We start from the raw sequence: 21,224 nt of genomic DNA on the forward strand, positions 1-21,224 counted from the left end.
CAGCGACATGACATTAAGATTAAAATGTATGTGGCTGGTTTGGTTGTCAAACATCTTACTATGGTAATATCTTTTATTCCTGTTCCTGCCTGGGTTCACCCAGTAAGCTTGACATTTCTGCCGTTGGGTTTTCAGTGCATGTCAAAGGTTAATTGCATCTCTTAAGCACTGGTTGTCCTGAGAAACACAGTGAATGCACACTAGGAATGGTACACACTCAATGTTCATTCTAAACAGTGAGCATTCATTGAAGGTGTATAAGGTTATTTACATGTAAAAGTTTAAAGGTTAAAACTGAAATAAATAGATTAATACATTTTTGATGTACAACCCATGAAATGAAAAAACTGATTGTGAGAAATAACATTATGAGCCAGGTTGCCTATATCCACCAGATTAAACACAATGCTATTAATGTGTGTGGTTGCTATTTTCTGAATCATTGGAGTAAATACTTTATAAATGAAAACACAATAACTTGTCTGGTCCTTGACTTGCCCACTATTAGTGTTTGATCAAATGTAACAATCCTTGTTTCAAAAAAGAAAACATGGCAACACCCATTTTGTAGCCAGTTTTAAGGCTGTAAACATTTCAACCAATGTCTGCACTAGGTACACGTTTTATGCACCAATCAGGCCTCCCTGCTCGTTCTCTACCCCATGTGTGCATAAACCCACACTCAGCATAAACTGCAATCCACTTCTGGACCAATGCCGCTTATATCTAAGTGAGGGGCGTGGCTGTTGAGAGAGCACAGAGAGCAGGGGTGTATGCAGGTGGAGCACTGAGGTATTTCTACTTTTAAAATCATGCTAGTTTTCAAAAATTACCAACCCTGCCTTTAACCCAAATAACATGAGCAGAAGTTAGTGTGGAGCGGTCCATAGCTGTAAAAATTATACCAACACCTTTGTAACCCATTATTCAATAGACAGCATCGTCATTGTTTTAGCACACTACAAAAGCTACATTTATGTGTCGTGGAGTGCTTCTTGGGTTGCAATCTTTTACTTAATGAAATCACTGTGAAGTTGCTGGGCCAAATAAAAAAAAAAAACAGCAATGCCATTGCTTACTATTGCACAATAAGTGGAATTTTTCCTTTAAGCCTTAATCCATTTACCTTCTTGCTGAGCCTAATGCATTCAGGCACACGTTTTGGGGGTCACCTATTCTTGCTATCCTAAGATAATCATTAGAGAATTAAAAAGGACTGACGGACCTAACAAAGTCAGGACGGGCCCTTAAACAACGACATCTTCCAGACACCAAGAACAAAAATGTACAAATACTATTGCAGCAGTTTCAGAGCAAAGCTAGAAGCCATCAGTAAGAAGCTGACTGTGGCAAATATATAGAAAACATGTGACTGGTAAACAATAATCAACACACACAGCCTGTCAGCCTCTTTGTTCCTAAATCCAATGTGAAGACATGCTCAAGACAGGGCAGCGAACAAACAGAGGAGATGCAGCGTTTCCAAATGAAATGTAGTGAAGCAAACATGTCCGTGAATGGTTAAGAGTCTGAATGGTTACTTGACGCTTGAGCTTGTTATCACCCTGAGGTGCGACACACACTCTGCTTTCTGCTACTTTTTAACAAACGCTGTCTTACTTGGTGCAAGTAGGAATCAGAAAAAAAACCAAAATGTTAGTTATGTCAGCTCATTTCACATTTTCTCAGTGCGCTCTACAGATGCTGCTAGTTAGTGTGGAGAAACATATGACTGACAGCAATGTTTTGTGTGCAAGTCATTTTCAAATGTATAGGCTATATGAATGTACAGGAATTCATAGTACAACTAACGGCAAAAATATACCAAAAGCAAATCTCAAGATAGTGCAGCTGATCATAAGATTGTTTTAGTACAGGTGAAAAATAAGGCCAAATCAGGCCTTGTACTGTAAATAGTGTTGAGAAAACTATTACAGTTGTAGCTCCAATCTTTCCTGGGCTCAAACAAACAGCACACAGGACATCTTTGTCTTCCTAAATGCTGAGTGATGTGACGTGGTTGAGTGTGACAGTGGTGTTTCAAAATTGCTGCATGAAACAGACAGCTCATGCAGCTGGCATTGAGAGTCAGCTGCATGACAGAAAATGTTGGGAAGCTTTTGTAGTTCTGGGTCATTTAATCAAAAGAGGCAGGAGGAGGACGCGCTGTGCATCAAGGGGCTGTTAAACTAAACCTTAAACAAACGTGTTGGTAGTGGTGGTGGTGTTGCACTATGTGTGAAAGCCCAGCCCAAAGGATGAAGCAGGACACTTTCTGGTGTATTTGTGCCCCTAACTTGTGGTTTTGTTAAATCAAAGTTAAATAGTTGCATCTGAATTTAACCATGCAACATTCACAAGTCAGCGTTTGCGTGCAAGGGCTGGACTTGAACACATTCATATTCATATCTCCATACAAAACAGCTAACAATATTAACCTGACAACAGTTCAACAAATTACAATCAGACCCGTGACAGTGTCTACCAAATCCACGTCAGAATACAGTAGACCCTGTCAACTGCGTACAACAGGCTGCGTTTGAGCGTCAGGAGGGACCATCATTCACAACTTATGTTTACGTTCAAGCAATAACCTCCACAATTTTGGAAAGTGTAGGGCATTGAGCACATTTAGTCATAAACCACCCAACCACCCACGAGTTAGAAAGCGCGATAGTTTACTCACATTATCAAGATGAGAGCCACTTTCCGTTTCTTCATGAAGGTCAGTTTGTCGACGAAAAAAAAAGAATCACTTTCATAAAGTTAATTGGAGTCCTGAGTTGTGACGCAGTCCTGTTTCCACTTTCCATGTCTGCTGGCGGCAAGGCACAGCATGATAATAACCCTGACCTACTTTAATTGTCTTTTTCACCGAAACTTTGGCTAGCTGTATGGCTTGGTCCATTTCAAAATAAGCAACAGTTCTTTTAGTCCACGCAGTCTCTGAAAGGAAATATCGTTCAAATATCCCGGTGGTGGAAAGAGTTAATTAAGAGACTCCCCCCAGGTGTTCTCACAGCTACTGTAGCGCTATCGATAACTCTTGCTAACAAGAGTTTGCATGATTCCTTTAGGTCTTCCCAGTGGTAACTGTAGGGTATACACAGATAAACGCAGTATACCTACTTATTTTTCATTTCGCAATAGAGTTTACACTCTTGTAAATCCTCTCTGATTTACGTCATTCATTGGTGTACAATATTCTGTTGTATGCTGTATTGTGCTTTCCCTGGGATTGTGACGGGATGATCCTCCCCACTCTGTCTCTAATTGGCTAACTATGTACTAACTGGCAAGGAAGGCCTTTACATGTCCCTGTTGGCCCACTTATATATTTGGGGAAAAATGAAGAGTAGCTATAACCACTATAAGAACCACTGCACATCGGTCTCGTATACATGTTACTTGTACACATCCAAACTCTCTCCCTTTCTTATCCATATGGCATAAGACAAAGTGGTCTGTTTTACTTTTTATTGGTTTTGTGTGGTACAAATTAGAATAAGGCTATTCATACGTGCAAACATTGCCTGAAGTCTGGGCTGTGTTTTCAGATGCAAAGGAAGGTTTTTTTTTTAATGTTTTCTGTAAGATCCCAAAACAACAATGGCCCAAGGTTGTGTCTGGCAGAAATTAGCATTTTATTTTGGACATGAATTAAGTCACCGAACCAGCCACCAAAAATATCCACATAGCTGCAGCAAACATGAGCTGACAGCAGAGGAGATTGTTGAAAAGTCCCCAGGGCCGTTTAGTGGCTTTGAAATGGAAGAGTAGAGGGACTGCATAGAAATGCTGGCTTGAAATTACATTTTGGATTTGGCTTTCTGAGTAAAATGACAATTGTCAAAAGGTTGGTCTCAAAAGGGGATTTACCTGTGGCCAAAAAGGGGTTTTAAAAAAAGTGAAGTGTATCTGTTTCACTCAGTGCATGATATATTTTCATTTACAGCAGAACGATTAGATCCTCATGGATATATAATTGTTTTATATGCTTACTTAATTTTTATGTCAGTGTAAAAATCAATTTCACACGCAGTATGTTGTGTTTTTAACTGTTTGCAGACATTTTCCCAACTCTTCCTGTGTTTTAATTACTGTTTCAAATCATAACTGTCTGATTTCATTTACTTTGTTCTGTTGTTTTTGTGTTTGTTTCATTTTGCTTTGTTTATTGAACTTGTAATCTCAATGGCATCATGCCGAAACCCAAAGCTTGATATCCTGAAAAGAGTAAAAATGTGAAATGAAACTTAGGAAGCAACTCGGGAACTATTTCTGAAATCAGTTTTACAAGATTTTTTCTGTGTTATATCAGAAAAACAGCAAAAGAGGTTGTGATAAAGCAAAATGTGTCTCTCACCTGGAAGGTGGGGTTCAATCCACAGCTGCAGCAGCCAGTAGTCAGAAGACCAGAGAAGTGCTACACAAGCACAAGTCCATTTACCTTTTTACCATTTATTCAGATTTCACCCTTGATTTTTGATACAGCCTTTTCTGCACACCGACTTTCTTCTTTGCCTTTGCAGCAAAGGCAAAGAGGAGCAGAGTAATCTGACTGGCTGTGATGAGGAGGGCACACAGAGAGAAATTTAATGTCAGACTCAAAGCTTTTATTGAAGACTTTGCCCTCAAGGGACACTTCATGTCATCAATGTCAATCAACAATGTCACATCCTAACATTCATTTTCACGTGTAAAATTGATCCCTTCATCATTAGCCTTTTTCAATATTAACACATGCCATAATAAGATTGTCTGTGTGTCCAATTAAAAAGTAAACAAGCCAGCTCCTGATTTTTAATTATGACATTTTAGAGACACGGAAATAAAAGATTTTTATTTCAGACTGAGTTCATTGTATTAGCTGAGTCATTCCGTCAACTTTGGCATTGTGTTTATCTTCAGGTTATAAGGCTTTGTGGATTACGAACTTGCAAAAAACTCTTCACATTAAAAAACACATTAAAAAATGTTTTCACTTTTGCTGTTAAAATGAATTAGGGGTATCTGGGGCAACATCCGACTTTTTTTTAGCATCTTGTATCCATGTGCTGCACATTGACACGTTTCATAGTTTGCTGTTTATATCAAGCTTTCTTGTGCTTTGTTTTGTGATTGGCAGGTGACTGGCTGGCTTTACCATCCCACTCCTTCTCCTTCTGAGGACTTCCCATTCCTGGACGGTGCTTTGCTGTCTCTTCACCCCAGCATGGAGCCCACCAAAGTCCAGTCAGATGGCGGCCTCAATGTCACCCTTACCATCCGCCTCCTCATGCATGGAAAAGTAAGCCACCCACTGGCCTAACGTCTCTGAAGTTTGCTCAGTCACGTCTGTGTGGATTTATCACAGCTGCACAGGAAATTCACTTAAAATAATGATACCACAACTCCTCTTTGCCATTAATATTTCAGTGAATTGTTTTAGCGGACAGATCCATAGTCACATAAGAGACTGCCAGCTGTTTTTCTGTTGCAGCCTAACCTGGCATCTACTTTCATTCTCAGAGCTCCACATGAAAAATGAGAGTTAAATGGCCTTATGTGGTCTCCTTGGCGCGTTGCTACCCTCCTGACCCAGTCTCACCATGACAACAGGCTCTGTGTTTCATGTCAAATCCACCTGGGAATAAAGACGGAGTCTGTCTGTCAGCATAGGCTTTCAACTCTGGTTGGCTCATGAAGGATAAAAGTTGGTATTTGATCCTTTTCCTAAATGTTGTTAATTGAAATCTGACTCCTCTAAATAATTACCTCAAATCTCTGCGCATTCTTTTGATGGGATGAGAGGAATGACTGAAGGCGTCTCTTTCAGGTTAACAGAGTTTATTAACCTGATGAATCAAGAATAGAAGTTACAGAGTCTCTGATTATCTAACCAAATAATGCATTCAAGAATGTGCGGTTCCCATCCTCCGATTGGGGCAACTTCCAAATTATGCGTCTTCGGATGAGTGGTTGTCCTTTCCTCATTGGTGCATCAAACTCCCACATCCTTTCACCTCCTGTAGGGGAAGACACATCCTACCTGGCCTGTTTCTTATCACAAGAAAGACATCTAGTCTAGTAACCAATTCCTTTTAAGCAACAAACCATTTAAGTGATTAACTATCAAGGCCCACTGAACCTATATAAAGTGGGTGAGTAATTAACTGTCCAGGGCCTTAAACTAAACCTATGTTTGATTTGGTGAGTGATTCAGTTTAAAGGGCCCAAAACACATGTTGAAATGTGCACTCACTCCTGCAAGCCCTCTTCACACAAACACCTTACTGAAAAGTATGATAATTTTATTAACACACACAAACCTGGAATAAAACATGATAAAATAACTGGTATAATATAAATGTAAGCGAACATCATTCAAACTGTAAATATCAAACCTTTCCTTTGGACCGGGTGATGAAACTTTATTGCAGTAAGCACTTTGATTATAAGCAGAAAAAGGCCTAATATTCTATCACTCACTGTAATTTGTAGTCTTAAAGCCTTACATAATATGACAATTGATATAGAGGTTGGATTGTCTTCAACTCAACAGCTGGGCAACAGCTGGTTTAATGTCTTGTGTTTACCTGCACTCTGTACAAGTGTCACCAGCGTTTAAAACTTAAAGTTTGATTGTCAGTCTTCTTCCAAAGTCCCTCAGTGTGATCCTGTCAGACCTTCTTTTGGTGAACTAACACACTTCCTTTAGCGTGCACCAACATCTGTTTGCTGTGTTGTAATTTCGGAAGCATAGTGCGACATTTCAGGTCGTGTTTTTGGAGGAGATGGTTGCTAAGACGCTGGTTGAGAGAAAAAGTTTGTGGAGATAAAAGCGGTGGGTTTGGAGCAACGAATGGTGACATTGGTTCGTAGTTTGTCTTGAGCTGTTTTGAACTGGAGAGGAAAGGAAGGAAGGACAGAGGGACAAGTAGAAGAGAGGAAGATACAGCTTACTCAATCTAACCACAAAGGCACAAAGGTGGCTGAATGAAGGAAGTCTTCTGTTCTCTAACATGTATTCTAATAACTTTATTGAAGGGAAGCTTCAACCTTCATCTTCTCTTTTTCTTAAGAGATAGTTGGAGTAATCTTGGTCTCCTTGTGGAACATCATTCTTGGCTTTTCAGGAGGTTCACATTTTGTGATGAAATCTAACTGCAGTGTTTGCATCATCTTTTTAAAGTCAGTTGAGTTTGTTAAAGGGCAGTGTCTTCAATAAAATAGGGTTAGGGGTGTGTAAAAGTAGCTCTCTTGATGGGATGTGCTCCACATAGACTGAAGCCAAAATCTCCCCCTCTGTTTTTCTCGGTGCCAAGAAGTGTGAACTGGCTGCTGATGCAGGAAGCTACAGTGCAGAAACCAGCGACCCTGTAAAAGTTTGGACGACCCTGCAGTAAGACAGGTTCCTCTAGAGCCTACCGGAACATGTTCGACCTGCAACAGGGAAACTTGGGCAGCGTGACCTAGGTCTCGCTCTGTTAACCACAGCAGCAGGAAGGGTCTTTATATGCTGTCTGATGCAGGTGTGGTGCTTACTCTGACTCTTGCACTTCTTCACATTTGGTGTTATCCAGGACAACAGAAAGTTATAGCATGGATAGTGTTCGAGATGATCGCTACCTCCTGTAGGATTTTGTAAGAGCAGGACGTGAAAGCCCAGAACATGGGAGTTAATGGTGACAAAAAAATGTCTACCCTTGAATTTGAAAGTTTTTTCAGTTGTGGATATGAGTTAGTCGAAATGTTTAAAGCACTTTGTTAAAAAATGTGCTTCTTTTTTTCTTAATTGAAGCTAAGTGTTGGTTCAGTTGCCAGAAGAGTACACTTGGATTTAGTTATCAATGTTAAAAGTAGAATATTTAAAGGCATCATGTATTTGTACTAACTGACTTTACTAAAGTGGTGATTAATATGAATGCTAAGGGAAGAGCCTGGCATTAAGCAGGAAGTGGCGTGCAGTGTGAACGCCACAAAGGATGCAACCCTCTCAGTCTCTAAGAGGGGTCAGGGAGTGTTGACGCTGCAGCCGGCGCTGCCCTGCTGCCCTTTTCCCCACAGTGCCACTCCGAGCTCATGAAGAGTGATTACATGCATATGGAGATCGCAGCTCTCAACACCAACACACAGCTGTGAAACCTCTGCGTGCCCCGTTAATGTCTGCGCCAAGCCCAGGAAAATACAAGACCATACTGTGATAGCCCTTCTACATCTGAAGAATAATTTTGACGCATGATTTTTGTGTTTGGATTGCAGGAAGTTGGAAGCATAATCGGGAAGGTACGTTCATTATCCTCGATCATGCATGCCCGTATGGAGAGAAAAAAATGCTCAAACATTTTCTGTGCTATGATTGAACAGTTTGCAAGATATTCTTTCTTTCCTACAGAAAGGGGAAACCGTAAAGAAGATGCGAGAAGAGGTGGGTTTCAGTCTCATAAAGTATCAATCTTATAATGCCATAAGATTATGATATACTTTATTAATCTCAGTAGGAGAAATTTAATTGTACACTGTTGTTGAACATGCTACACACACAGGCTGGAACACACACAGACACACACATGCACAAACAGGATACTGTGGACATGCACTAATGGAGAGATGTCAGAGTTGGGGGGCTGCTCACAGTGAGTTAGTGGTAGGGGTCTGGTGTCTTGCTCAATGGCAGTGCTCAGAAAGTGAACTGGCACCTCTCCAACAATCAGAACAATTACCAGACTCGGTCTCCACTGGGACTTGAACCAGCAACCCTCTGGTTCCCAACAGACTGAGCTGCTGCTCCCCTATACTATGCCCCCAATGTTAGGCAAAACAGTAAAATTTTTGTAGCGTGTTCATTCACTAAAATCTGCAAAAACAACATGAATCAATTGAACTACACATTTCAACAAGTGCCTTCTGGTTATCAACAGGGATAGATTATTTAAATGAGAGACATCTGTTCCTGGATTAAGGCCTCAGCCCTGAATTGACTCTATCGACAACATGTGTGTGTGGGTTTTTTTGTTTTTTTTTCCAGAGTGGAGCACGAATCAATATTTCAGAGGGCAACTGTCCTGAGAGGATCGTCACCATTACTGGACCGACAGACACCATCTTCAAGGCTTTTGCTATGATTGCCTACAAATTCGAAGAGGTATGATAAGGTCATATGACTTCTTGGAAAGGAAAATGTGTACATCTCACTGTGCACATGCATGGTAGGTAGCTGAAGTCCTTCAGCGTCTCTTAATTTACACTGCAGACTGCATAAAAGGAGTAGCTCGAGCTCAAAGCTGCATTTCCTCTCATTACCAGCAGGGGGCAGCTAAAAAGAAAAAAAGAAAATGATCCTACTTCTTAGTTTAAATATCACCTGATTTAATATATTCCCAAACATTTTTGATTATCTGACAAGAAACAGTCTACATACCAAACTGGGCTTGTGTAATATTTAGTTGGACACATGTAAGCTGGCTGAGATCAAGGACGCGAACCGTCCCTGTCTGTAAAAGGTGAATTGAAATTGTGCCCTTTCAGCTATCTTTTCCTCTGATCCTGCCTTTGAAAAGATAAATCTTAATGGATACATTAAAGCACTGTGACTGGAACCAAAGAGGAGACACACTGCTGTGTCCTCAGTGACCGGAGTCAAATCTGGTACCCTTGATCACGTCCTTTGTTTCTTAAAGACAACGCATAACAGATGAGGATTAAGACGTGTGCATAATGCCATTTAGCCGTCCTGACCTTTGCTTTGATCTGAACTGATTGATATTGATAACCAGTCGAATGCTGTGTTTACTTTTGGGTCATACTGGGAGAATATTAACACTCAAAAGTTTACTGTATGTTTTATGTTTTCGTAGGACATAATTAATTCTATGAGCAACAGCCCAGCAATTAGCAAGCCCCCGGTCACCTTAAGGCTTGTGGTTCCTGCCAGCCAGTGTGGCTCCCTCATCGGTAAAGGAGGCTCCAAAATAAAGGAGATGAGAGAGGTATGTCATCAAACACTAATCACCTCCAGTTGCTTACAATGTTTTAAACAAGACCATGGGGAAGGAAAGAGTGCAACAAAATGTGTTCTTCTCGCTCGCTGTAGTAGTGACATTTCTATTGTGTTGTAATTTATTCAAAAACATATTTTAATAGTATGATGTGCATCAAAGTTGACACCTTTTTTTCATTGATTTGGTAAATCTTAAAATATTGTACCCGACTTGATGAGAGTTGGCAGCATATTTTTTGTCTCTTACAAGAGCAATATGTAAGATCTACTTAATGAAATGATAAACAGACTTTACTGTATCATCAGACATGAAGGAAACATGCTGTGTTGAAGTGCTGCTTCTCTGACAACAATGCAGCAGCCAGTATGTCCTCCTCATACGTTTAGATTCTGGTCCTGAATGGTCTGTAATTGTTTGGACGAACAAAGGTCAGGCAGTTTTAAGTCACCCCCCCACACGGCCGTTTTAGACGCCCCTCGGTTTGCCAGATATGAGAGCAGTTATCAGGTGTTGGAGCGATGGAAGTGGGCAGTGGTTTCTAATAAACTCCACGAGCAGAAACATGCTCAAAGTAAGATCAATGTTGGAGATGCTTTTGAAAAATGGAGCGAGGTTAGAACGCAGAAATGTTAACAGACTGATGCAGAGCAGCTAAACACTGAAGCTTTATGACAAATATGTGAGCAGTAACTTTATGAAGTAAGGGGTGGGTGGATACAGTTCTCTCCAATGTTTGGAATTTGGACTGCAGTACCACTTTTTAATGCTAAATATCAGCACATATTGCTCCGTTGATATTTCTGCCACTGTATTTTGACCTCCATAAAGAATATTGCCAACGTTTGGAATAATATTTTGATTTGTGTTTAGTGCCCCACACATTTTAGTCGAAGTAAGACTGTTGATGTGGATGTCTACATTTCCTCAACCTTCCTCTTACCAACATTGTCTTGTCCCTCAAAGTCCCTCACTCTCCTCCAGTCCACAGGGGCCCAGGTCCAGGTGGCAGGAGACATGCTGCCCAACTCCACAGAGCGTGCCGTGACAATCTCTGGGACCCCAGAAGCCATCATCCAGTGTGTCAAACAGATCTGTGTGGTCATGCTGGAGGTAGAGTGATTCTTACTAAGTCTTACTAAAGTCTGTTCTGCAGGGGCGTCAGATAGAATAAACATCTATACATTTCATATCATTTAACAATCATTTACAGTGCAGGAATGAACCCGGGCGAACAAATTGTGTCTAGACAGGATGTTGGTTTTGTTGAGGCTATAAAGCATAGGTTACATCCTTGACCTTATAATCCTGAGAAGTGCAGCAGAGTCCGTGTTCGACTTCTCAGCTCAGGGAACTTCTCTCAAACTTTAGTGAAACATTTGACAAAACTTGTAGCAGGTGTTTGAGCCAGCTTATTGACCTTTTGACCTTCCATTTTAAAACAGAAAACATATTGACAGATATATCACAAAAGGAACATAACTCCACAGTTGTTTTCAGGATCAACCTGGTCACCGATGTGAGAAATTAGAAATGATTGCATACAGGTAGAACCATCCCTTAACGAATAACAATCTTAATTTACAGAAGTAAACGTGAAACATACGCTTTTTCTCCTTCACCATACTGACCTTTTTATTTCACCCTTTTCACCTCCTCTGTCTATTGTTATCTTTTCCATGTGCATTTTCATTAACCTCTGAGCTTTCTGTCTTGATTTCTGACATTACATGGATGAATTGATTTGAAGGCTTACAGGGAGTCGAGATCGGTTTGCACCGCTGCACTCGCCTTACCGTACATGAAGCCTATTGATGATTCTTGGACTGTGCAGAGTCGAATCAGATAGATTATTTTTCTTATTTTCAACATTATTTATCAGGATTTTTTTCTCCCATAACTTTTTGTGGGCACTAAAGTACCAGTTGATTTAAAAGGTGTCTGCCCGACCTCCATTATCACTGGTTGGTGTGAATCGGGGAGTATTCAATCAAACCAGCTCCCAATCTGGATTTGTTTATGCATTATAAGCAGCGATGAACAAACCATATCTCCAAACATGACAATATACTGTTTATATGAAAGGATCCTCATTTTGACTTATGGATGGTTTTTGAGGAAAACCCCTCAGACCTCCCTGGATGCTTCAGTGATAAAAGGAATACACTGAAAATGGTGCAACGAGGTTTTGAATAGTTCTGGGCTGTGAGGGCTGTGTTGTATTTCTGGCGAGACGCTCCTGCACCTTGTCTCCATGAATTATTACATTCGCTGCCTGTGGTGGTAGAGGCATTTTCTCAGAACCCAATTTTTAAATGGGACTTGATTTTTCTGAGGGAAATGTCACAAGAGATCACACTTTCTGTAAAGAAGCACCTGCTTATTGTTTTCTATAAATGTTGTCAGTACATTCATTCTGCCGAGGCATAGAAGGACAGTTTTATCTTGTTTTTACTTTTATCTTCTAATTTGTTGCAGACTTGGACTCAGTGATTATTTATCAATCTACCTTAAAACACAAGAAGACTTGTCTATCTTAGCTATTCAGAAGCATGTCATAAAGAATACGTTTTTTTTAAATCAACACCCTGTACAATCATTCATTTCCATGCGTTGATTTCCATGTTTGAATTTATGTCAGCCAGCAGCTCTGCTCTGGTTCAGTGTGGAGCAGGCAGGTGAGAGTAAGTAACCATGGTGACCATCTGTCCTTCGATTATTGATGTCCCGCCCCCTCTATGAATAGAACTTACTTTGACTATGTGTCACAGAAAAATGACATTCTGTTATATGTCTATAAACAAACCTGAAGTTAATCCAGTAATGTCATAAAAGAACAAAGACTTCTTGTATGAAGCTGCAGTGGTAGGAGTGCTGCAGGGCGAAAACACAAGAACTTCAAGTGTTTTCAAAAGTATGCATCACTGTATAAACGTGTGTGCACTGTTCAAACACACTTGATACTTAAACATTTCATCAACCTCATTCAGGACAGAAACTTTAAATAATGTATTAACTGCCTTTCTACCCATGTTGTCTACACCCTGACATGCCCATGTTGCCTTATGTACTGTATGTAAGCCAAACCAAAACCAAAAGATTAACGGAACATATATTACGACACTGCCACTGTAGGATAGTTATGGATTGGTCAAACTAAGCCGTTTGTCATGGTTGTCACACTAAAGACAGAAAAGAGGACACAATATGAAATGTTAATTTTAAGTTGGTGCAGAAAACCCTCAAATAGTGTATTGATATTGATCAGAATGTAGGGGAAGACATGTCTGGTGCTACAAAATAGACTAAAGTTATTAACACAGTTGTTACAGCTGGCTCCAATGCCGAACATAATAAGGGACACAACACAAAGGATTTAAGTTCTTAAGTTTTAGTTTATTGACTATTAAACAGAAAGTACCTGATGATACTGAGGTGTACTGCTGTGAAGCTGGGAGAGAGACCAGGAGGCATTGTCTAAATAGACACTGCAGGTGCAGCACACCAGCATCAACAGGAAATAACAGTGACGTAACACTATGTTTGTGCGGTTCAAAACATTACACAGGGAAAGAAGCAGGTTGAACTGGTCAGTAACTTACAAAATAAGTCTCATGATCAGTATGAAAAAAAGATTTGATTTAAAACAATTGAATAGTAAAATCATAATTGTGACCCTTATGTGATTTTTTTCCCCATACACAATGAAAGTAAGCTCTCTGCTTGTTCTGAATATTGTGGTAAAGCACAGCCCGAAAGGTGGACACTCCTCCCTACAGAGCAGCAGGTACAGAGGAAATCTGATTAAACCCTCTCAACAGCCCTGTTGTGTTGCATAGCATGAATCAATAATTGTGTGTCATTAAAGTGAGTTTTCAAACTGTAACTCCCCTGCCTTCTCATTGAAACAACACCCTTGTTACCTTGGATTTATATGAAAGAAAACAACAACATTAAGACATGCTTTTACATTCATGCTGTGCTCCTTCGAGTTAAGAAGCGCCATGTCTTTGTATTGCTCTAATCTTCATGAACGGAGGCTACTAATACCTCCGAGCCCCCTTCTGTTTACATTAACATGGTCCAGTTTTGTTCTTGAAATGCCCGCAAATTAAAACCTTTCTGAGATTTAAAAACACAAGATTGTATCTCATCTCACAGTGGTTCTCCTGCTGTTACTCTGCAGTGAAGCAGGTTCAAGAAATGCAATCATGAATACATGAATACATACGTGAAAAAACTAGTTGTGACAGATAGCGAGGGAAGAGCAGGTTTTTCAGCTCCCTCGCCTATAAGGAGAAGATTAGGATTGTATTGAAATAAAGGCAAATATTATTCTGATAGCATGGTATAGATCACTCTGTTGCTTCGTCTGCTACTTCTGCAAATGTTGAACTTTAAAGTTTTTTCCTGTTTTACATAAAGTTGATGCAGGCAGCCTATTCTCTGTCTTCCCTTTCTCTTAGTCTCCACCAAAAGGTGCCACCATCCCTTATCGCCCAAAGCCTGCCTCCACCCCGGTCATTTTCTCCGGCGGCCAGGTAAGAGCTGAGCAAGTTTCTTCTTCTTTGTCTGCCTACAGCAAACCTGATACTTAAGAAATGCAGCATCAGCCGTTGCCTGTTGTAGCTGATGCTGCGGTCGATTTTTTTTTTTCTGCAATGGTTTTTACTTTTCATTGGAATACTTTGATTCCACCAAGACCCATTTGTTAATGAGGGTTGGCCTCATTTTAAAAAATGTAAGCGTTAGTGTTTTACTCTTGTTGCATAATTATCCTGCCGCAAAATAGTCTTAAAGAAGAGGCTTATTGGCTTACATTAATGCATCACAATTCTGCAATATACAATGTGATTTTTGTTACCAAATTCAAATCAACAAGAGCTTATCAAACCACTTTGAAGACAAAAGAAAAAGAAAAGGTTATCAGACAGCAGGTAGAACAGATTTGAGGGAGTCGAGGTGCCATGAAAAAGGTGGTCTCGAGTTTTGTGGCGCTTGGATAGCAGGGAGGGACTCAACAATCATTATTGCGAGCAACATAGGCACACTAATGCAATTGGTTACCAAGGATTACAGAGTTGTCGATCTGGCTAAAGAGCTGTTAAACATTCAGCAAACAATACAATAGAAAACCACCACAGCTCATTGAAACTCATAATGAATCCAATTTAGACGATTTGCTTCCGTCTGGAAATGTTACCCAGTGGACATTAATCTGAATGTAAGACACAGTCAGAGCCTTGAGGCAACAGAATGCACAAGCTAGTTTTGCATACATTTGGAGAGTGAGCAAACTAACACACGGAAACACAAACCACACAAACACTTGTGGGACATAAAGGAACCCGTTCCAATGCACACACAATGAATACAACTCTTTTGAAGCATTCAAAGGAAGGTTTGTGGAGGAAGTGTCCAACATCTTGGTCCATTGGTGTGTTCGTACAATATTGTTATTTTTGGATCTGAAGTTTGTGAAAATGTCTTGTTGGATTCCATCACATTGTACAGATGTTCCTCTTGTAATCGTCATCATGATATTAATTGTATTCATAAAACACTATTTAAAACATTTAACCCCTTGACGCATGAATTTGTTTCCAAGTATTAAAACTTTTTTTTTACATTAGTTTCTTCATGTAGATGCTAAATTAAGTTGAGAACATTTATTTGGAAACAGCACATAAATAGATATTACATAAAAACAGAACATGCATCGCACATCAAACGGATGTTGTTCTGTCTCCGATTGGTCCAGTGACAATCTAATGCTTGCAAAAGTTTCCTAGGTTTGTATTGAAGGTGCATCAGCCGGCAGTGAAGGAATACAGACGCTATTTTGTCTACATTTGGAGCGGAAATGGTTTGATGCAAATTCACGACAATAGGCGTCAAGGGGTTAAAGGCAATTTATCAATCCAATCACCAATATTTGAAGAGCGCCAATTCTCGAGACGCTTTACAAAAGAGCAGGTTAAAGACCTTACTCATTGTTAAGAAAATGGCAAGATGGGACAAGAAGCAGGACGGATTTTTCCTTTGTATCGCTCGGGTTTCTGTTGTCCACACTTTCTTGCTGCTGAGGTGGAGGTCAGAGCGAGCCGTGCATGAACGAGGACGGCGGTGGTTGTGGAGACGAACAGCGGCAATTCTGGAATCTGTCCCTTGGCAAAAATTCATGGGGACCCCCTCCTACCAGCGTTCATCACCATCATGTCCCGATGTTTTCTCTTTTTCTTCAGTCATTTCTCCCATCCAAACGGATAATTCCTCCTTAATTTCCTTCAGTGATTTTCATTGACAGATGTTGGTTTTTGAGAGACAGGGAACAATGTCTGATGTGGCGGAGGTCATGAAGTCTGATCCTGTGGTTTTATAAATATATATTATTTTATTGAGTTTTCCAGGATAAAACACAAAAAGACAACCAGATGGTAGTAGTGCCAGATCACTTTGCTGAGGCTCGGGGGAGCTCTGTCCACAGCAACAGGCCATCCCCACCAAAAACCAAAGTAAAAATGTTTCAATAACTCATATGAACAGATGGTAACATGCAGTAACTTTGCAGAGTGACATTCAGATTATACAAGTTGAAGGAAACAACATTAAAAAAAACTGTCACAGAAAGCGAGATCAGCAGGTCTGAAAAGGTGTTGTTTCGATCAGGGATTTGAAACTTGGCAGCTCGGTTCAGTCACAGATGTGTTTAGGCTGAGAGAGCAGCTAGTGACAAGACCATGTACATGATGAAACATCTGCACTTGTGTTGGAATATTACAGTCTGCACAGTGTCCACAGATTGTTTTTACATGTTATAAAACATCCAATTTGTCAACTCTCATTTAGCTCTGCTTTATGATATCGACGTTGCCTTTGAAATATCCTGATACAAGGTCTTACTGCACTTTACAGTCCTTCAACGACATGCTGCTCATGATATGGTTTTGAATATGAATAAATGAAACAACCTTGTCCTTTTCTGTTTTTAAGGCTCACAGAACACTGGCATCAACATTGTATGAATGGATTTTTCTCCCTTTTGTTTGTTTACTATGTGCTGAAATATTGCTTTCTGCTGTGTTTCTCGTCTCTCCAGGCCTACACAATTCAGGGACAGTACGCCATACCACACCCAGATGTGAGTTCTGAGTTTCTTATTTAATAAAGACCTGTATCTTTTGATTGAAACAAAAAGACCCCCTTAATTACACATACACACCAGCTCTCTGGAGTAATTTAGAGGCAAGTCATCAATCACAACTTCCAAAATCTCTGTCCTTGTGGTTTAAAGGGGACACTGTGCCCAGACGCCCCAAAAACTTTTGCCAGATCTCTTTTGATGACAACACACTGCTGGTGATAATGATAAAGGAAAAGACAGTAATGGCTGCATTTGATGTAGACACCCCTTTAATTTCAATGGACCATATAGTCTCCATTAATAATCTTCCTTCATCTGTCCTTGTCGTGAGAGTATCTCAAGAGCTACCTCGTGTCGGATCCTCTAATTCAACGTTGGGCTGTGATTGATGCCACTGGAGGTGCTGGTTGACGGTACAATCACTCAAGTACAGGCTTGACACCCTCTTCCACCCTCATTAAAACTCTTCTTAAAAGGGGAAGGGGGCTCACAAGCATCGGTCTCCTCATGCCTGATGGAAATGATACACAGCAGGGGATGGACTTAATGTGACCACGTCAGGTGGAGAAGGAATTCTCCGACAGGCTTGTGAAACTTAAGGTTCTCCACTTCTGACGTCATAAGTGCCACCTAGAAGGACACAGGGTAATTGATGGGACACAATAGATTTGCATTTGGTTGCTGTGCAAATGAGTGGAGTTATTTGTCTCGACATTTTGTAAATTTAAATTTGGACAGGGTTACAAGGACATGGGGGTACATCTCAAGCCTCTTCAATTGCATCCACACTTCCCTTACTTGAATCTTTTTCTTGCGTCGTAGTAAGCGCCTTGAGGAATGCATGATGAATCCATATGTGGGACAAAATGCCAGGATTGGTTTACGAGCTGGATGGTGAATCAAAAAGCAAATCAAATGTAAAAAAATAAGTTGTTTTAATTGTTACATGAAACATTGTGCACGGTTTTTCATGCTTAAATATTTTGTGAGTAACCTTAAGAGCCCCCTGTGGACAAACACGTCTTAACTCTTTGTTGATCTTGTCCTGTAAGTAAGTGCAGACTTTCCGATGATGAACTTCTCACCTTGATGTCTTTTGAGAGAGAAAAGGGTCACTCACTGTAAACATTTTGCGGAAAGGTTCTGCAGCGTGCTGTTAATCTCCTTGTCTGACGGCAAACCCAGTGGCAGCAGTGTTTCATCAAAAATAACTACAAAGAGACGTTTAATGTTCTTCCTTCTTCCTGATTCTTTCACCTTTGTAAGTCAAAGAGAAGCACCAGTTTTAATTTCAGTCTGTTTCATAACCTGCTATACACTGTGTACAGGAGCTTAAATGCTCCTGACGTCTAACATGAGTTCAGCAAACGCAGAAAAAAAAATCAAGGTTAACAACTAATATTTGTTTACTGTCTAGTTCAAGGCCCTCTTTAGTGTCTGTTTGAAGCTCTGTGAATGTAGTGTCTCTGGTATTAAAGTCAAGATCAGCTGCAGTATCTGACAAATGCATGCTAAAGTGATATTCAATAAGTGGGAGAGTCAGCGAGTAAATGGATGCCGTGTCCTTCTCCTCGGAGCAGAAAGAGGAGCTTTGGGACAAACAAGTGGGTCTGGAACTACCATTTTATCTAAGCACGCTGAAAGGGGGACTTGGGATGTACCCTTAGTTGCAGAAAGACTCAAATGACCGATTAATTTAGAGCTTCATGGCAGACAATCACCCTCTCTCTGTATCTCTTTCTCTCTTACTTTTTTTGTCCTCCACCACCCTGTGTCATGACCTCCTTCTCCTCACTGTCTCTCCACTCTACTTTTGTTTGGCTTCATTTCTCGGTGTGTCCTGTGTAACAGTAACCTCTTAGTTCTACTTTCCCTCCTAACCCTTCAGCAGTTGACCAAGCTCCACCAGTTGGCTATGCAGCAAACCCCCTTTACCCCTCTCGGACAGACCACCCCTGCTTTCCCTGGTACGTACCCACGAGTCCCTTTAGATAACCTCCTTCTCTTTGCATCCAGAGAAACATTTTTTCTCTCTCCCTACCTGCCACCTTATCTCTCTCTTTGCACAGCATGACTTGGTCCCTGTGGTTTCTCTCTTTCTTTGAGTTTTTTCATGTATATTTTTTTTCTCTCAGCTCTTTCTGATTTTACACCAGTGAAGGAAAAAAAAGGGAAAAATGACACTGGGCCTGGGTTTAAAATGATGTATTGAAAATGTGCATTATCACTTGGCAACAGGATTCCCCTTTCCTCTGACATACCTTCAGGTTGTTTAGCCTTTCATTACAGATAACAGCCAGTGAAATGGACTGGCCTCACCGTTTTATAATGACCAACTTAGCGCATCTGAACTAAACTGTTTCAAAAGACGTTTAGCTACCTGCCTCCTTCATGTCTCATATGCAAATCATCAGCTGGAAATCGACATAAAACAGCAGTGTTGTTATCTTTTCTTCTCATCAATTTCATGTGTAGTAAAGTTGCTATTTCCATAATATGTACACAGTAATATGATTTAAAACGCTGGAGGACACAGTCAGACTAAACAGCCTGACTTTAGCTGGAAAATGAAACCAAAGGAGATCCTCAGGGTGGACGGAGAAGCTTTGCCGAGCAGCCCTACCCTAACTGTATTCAGAAATCTCTTTTGACATTTCTCTGCCACAAGCTCGCTTGCTTTTGTTGTATGTCTGTCCAACCTTGTTGAGTCAAGTGCAAGGAGTATCTGAAAGTGTATGCAGGGAAGCAGTGAAGGAGGAAGACTTGCATGTAACAGTCAGTGAGCCATTTCATTCAGGCTGATTTGAAATGGTTGGGTTGGGTCTTTGTGTTATACGTGAGGGAAAACAAGTTGAGTCCAAGTGCTGAATCGCAAAAACAAAAGCGTGCTGAAAGCCGAAGCCCAATTGGATCCAGAAATGTAACTTTATTTTCTCCTGTATGAAAATATTTCCATTCAAAGACTTCTGTTCAGGTTGTAATACATCCTACCACGAAGCAGCTTTCAGGCTTTTTACTATCGTATAGTAACAGTCAAAGTGAGGAAGAAGAGACACCTTAATACTGTATTCATTACATGGGGGGCTATGAATTGGACAGGTTTGACTTTATTGGGTTAATCTTGATAAACTTTTGTCCCTTTGATGAAGTGATTTAATGTTTTTTATTGTAAAAGGAATGTGAAAACATTGAACAAAAAACCTTCTAAAATATGTTGCCTAACTCTTTATGCGTCCAATTAAAACAAACAAACGTGTGACGGAGGAATGAAAAATGGTGGATAGAAACTGCAGCAAAAGCAAGCTAATCAAGGAAATTGAGTAATGGAAAAGTTTGACAGTTTCACAAAATGCAGATCAATATTTGGGGAAATATTCTTTTTTATTATTTTCTTAAGAGTTGTTTGAGAAGATCAGCACACTGAGTCCAGGAAGGGGGAACTTCTGTGTGGTGCAGAAAGTTAGCATATGTAAGGAGGAAGGGGGGGGGGGGGCTCCAGGGGAGGGGGGAAAGGGGGCTAACGTTAGTGACAATATTTTCCAAAATGTTGGAATAATCCTTTAAAGGTTTCAGGCATGTTAACTTTACTTTTAAAGTCAAATTTCTCTTTTGTCATTGCTCCCTAACTCAGGTTTGGATGCCAGTCCACCAGCCAGCACCCATGAACTCACCATTCCTAATGATGTAAGTAAAACCCTCCGCTGACTGCTGACTCAGGGTTTTACAGAGAAGTTACTAAGAACTAAGAGGTTACTTCTTCAAACTTTAGTCATAGAGAACACTGATCCATCCCCCTGCCACTTTAGGGATAGGTGTCATTTAATCAACTGAAAACAGAAAAATAAAGAAGTATACAGCGAGATATTCCTGTTCTTTCAAACTTATTAAATGCTGAAGGAACAAATGATTGACACCATTAACATCAATGATCCTGCAAACTTCATTTCTTACTGTTGGCCCGGCAGAAAACCCAAATCTCAGCTGATCTACTGACCGTGCTTTCATTAATCAAACTTAATTTCCTGCAGGATGGGATTTAAATTAAACCAAGATCATTACACAAGCCATTTAACTCCTTTTTTAACGTCAACCATATTACT

At 40.3% G+C, this 21,224-nt stretch overlaps 1 protein-coding gene across 6 annotated transcripts in view; it reads left to right on the top strand.

Moving 5' to 3' along the window:
* LOC306833221 (poly(rC)-binding protein 3) overlaps positions 1 to 21,224 on the top strand; it is a 62,370-nt gene that overhangs the window by 35,508 nt on the left and 5,638 nt on the right. For 2 of the 6 annotated variants that reach the window (XM_079358349.1, XM_079358347.1), the window contains exons 1-11: positions 2,512 to 2,725; positions 5,129 to 5,290; positions 8,245 to 8,268; positions 8,378 to 8,410; positions 9,011 to 9,127; positions 9,840 to 9,971; positions 10,965 to 11,093; positions 14,447 to 14,521; positions 17,080 to 17,121; positions 19,016 to 19,091; positions 20,756 to 20,808. In XM_079358349.1, coding sequence (XP_079214475.1) covers positions 2,696 to 2,725; positions 5,129 to 5,290; positions 8,245 to 8,268; positions 8,378 to 8,410; positions 9,011 to 9,127; positions 9,840 to 9,971; positions 10,965 to 11,093; positions 14,447 to 14,521; positions 17,080 to 17,121; positions 19,016 to 19,091; positions 20,756 to 20,808 — 873 coding nt within the window. In that variant the 5' untranslated portion in view covers positions 2,512 to 2,695. Of the gene's footprint in view, positions 1 to 2,511; positions 2,726 to 5,128; positions 5,291 to 8,244; positions 8,269 to 8,377; positions 8,411 to 9,010; positions 9,128 to 9,839; positions 9,972 to 10,964; positions 11,094 to 14,446; positions 14,522 to 17,079; positions 17,122 to 19,012; positions 19,092 to 20,755; positions 20,809 to 21,224 lie in introns of those variants that run through there. The other 4 variants (XM_079358351.1, XM_079358350.1, XM_079358346.1 and 1 more) reach the window with 3 other exon arrangements.

This window comes from Symphodus melops (assembly GCF_947650265.1).
Source record: "Symphodus melops genome assembly, chromosome: 12".
NCBI lineage: Eukaryota > Metazoa > Chordata > Actinopteri > Labriformes > Labridae > Symphodus > Symphodus melops.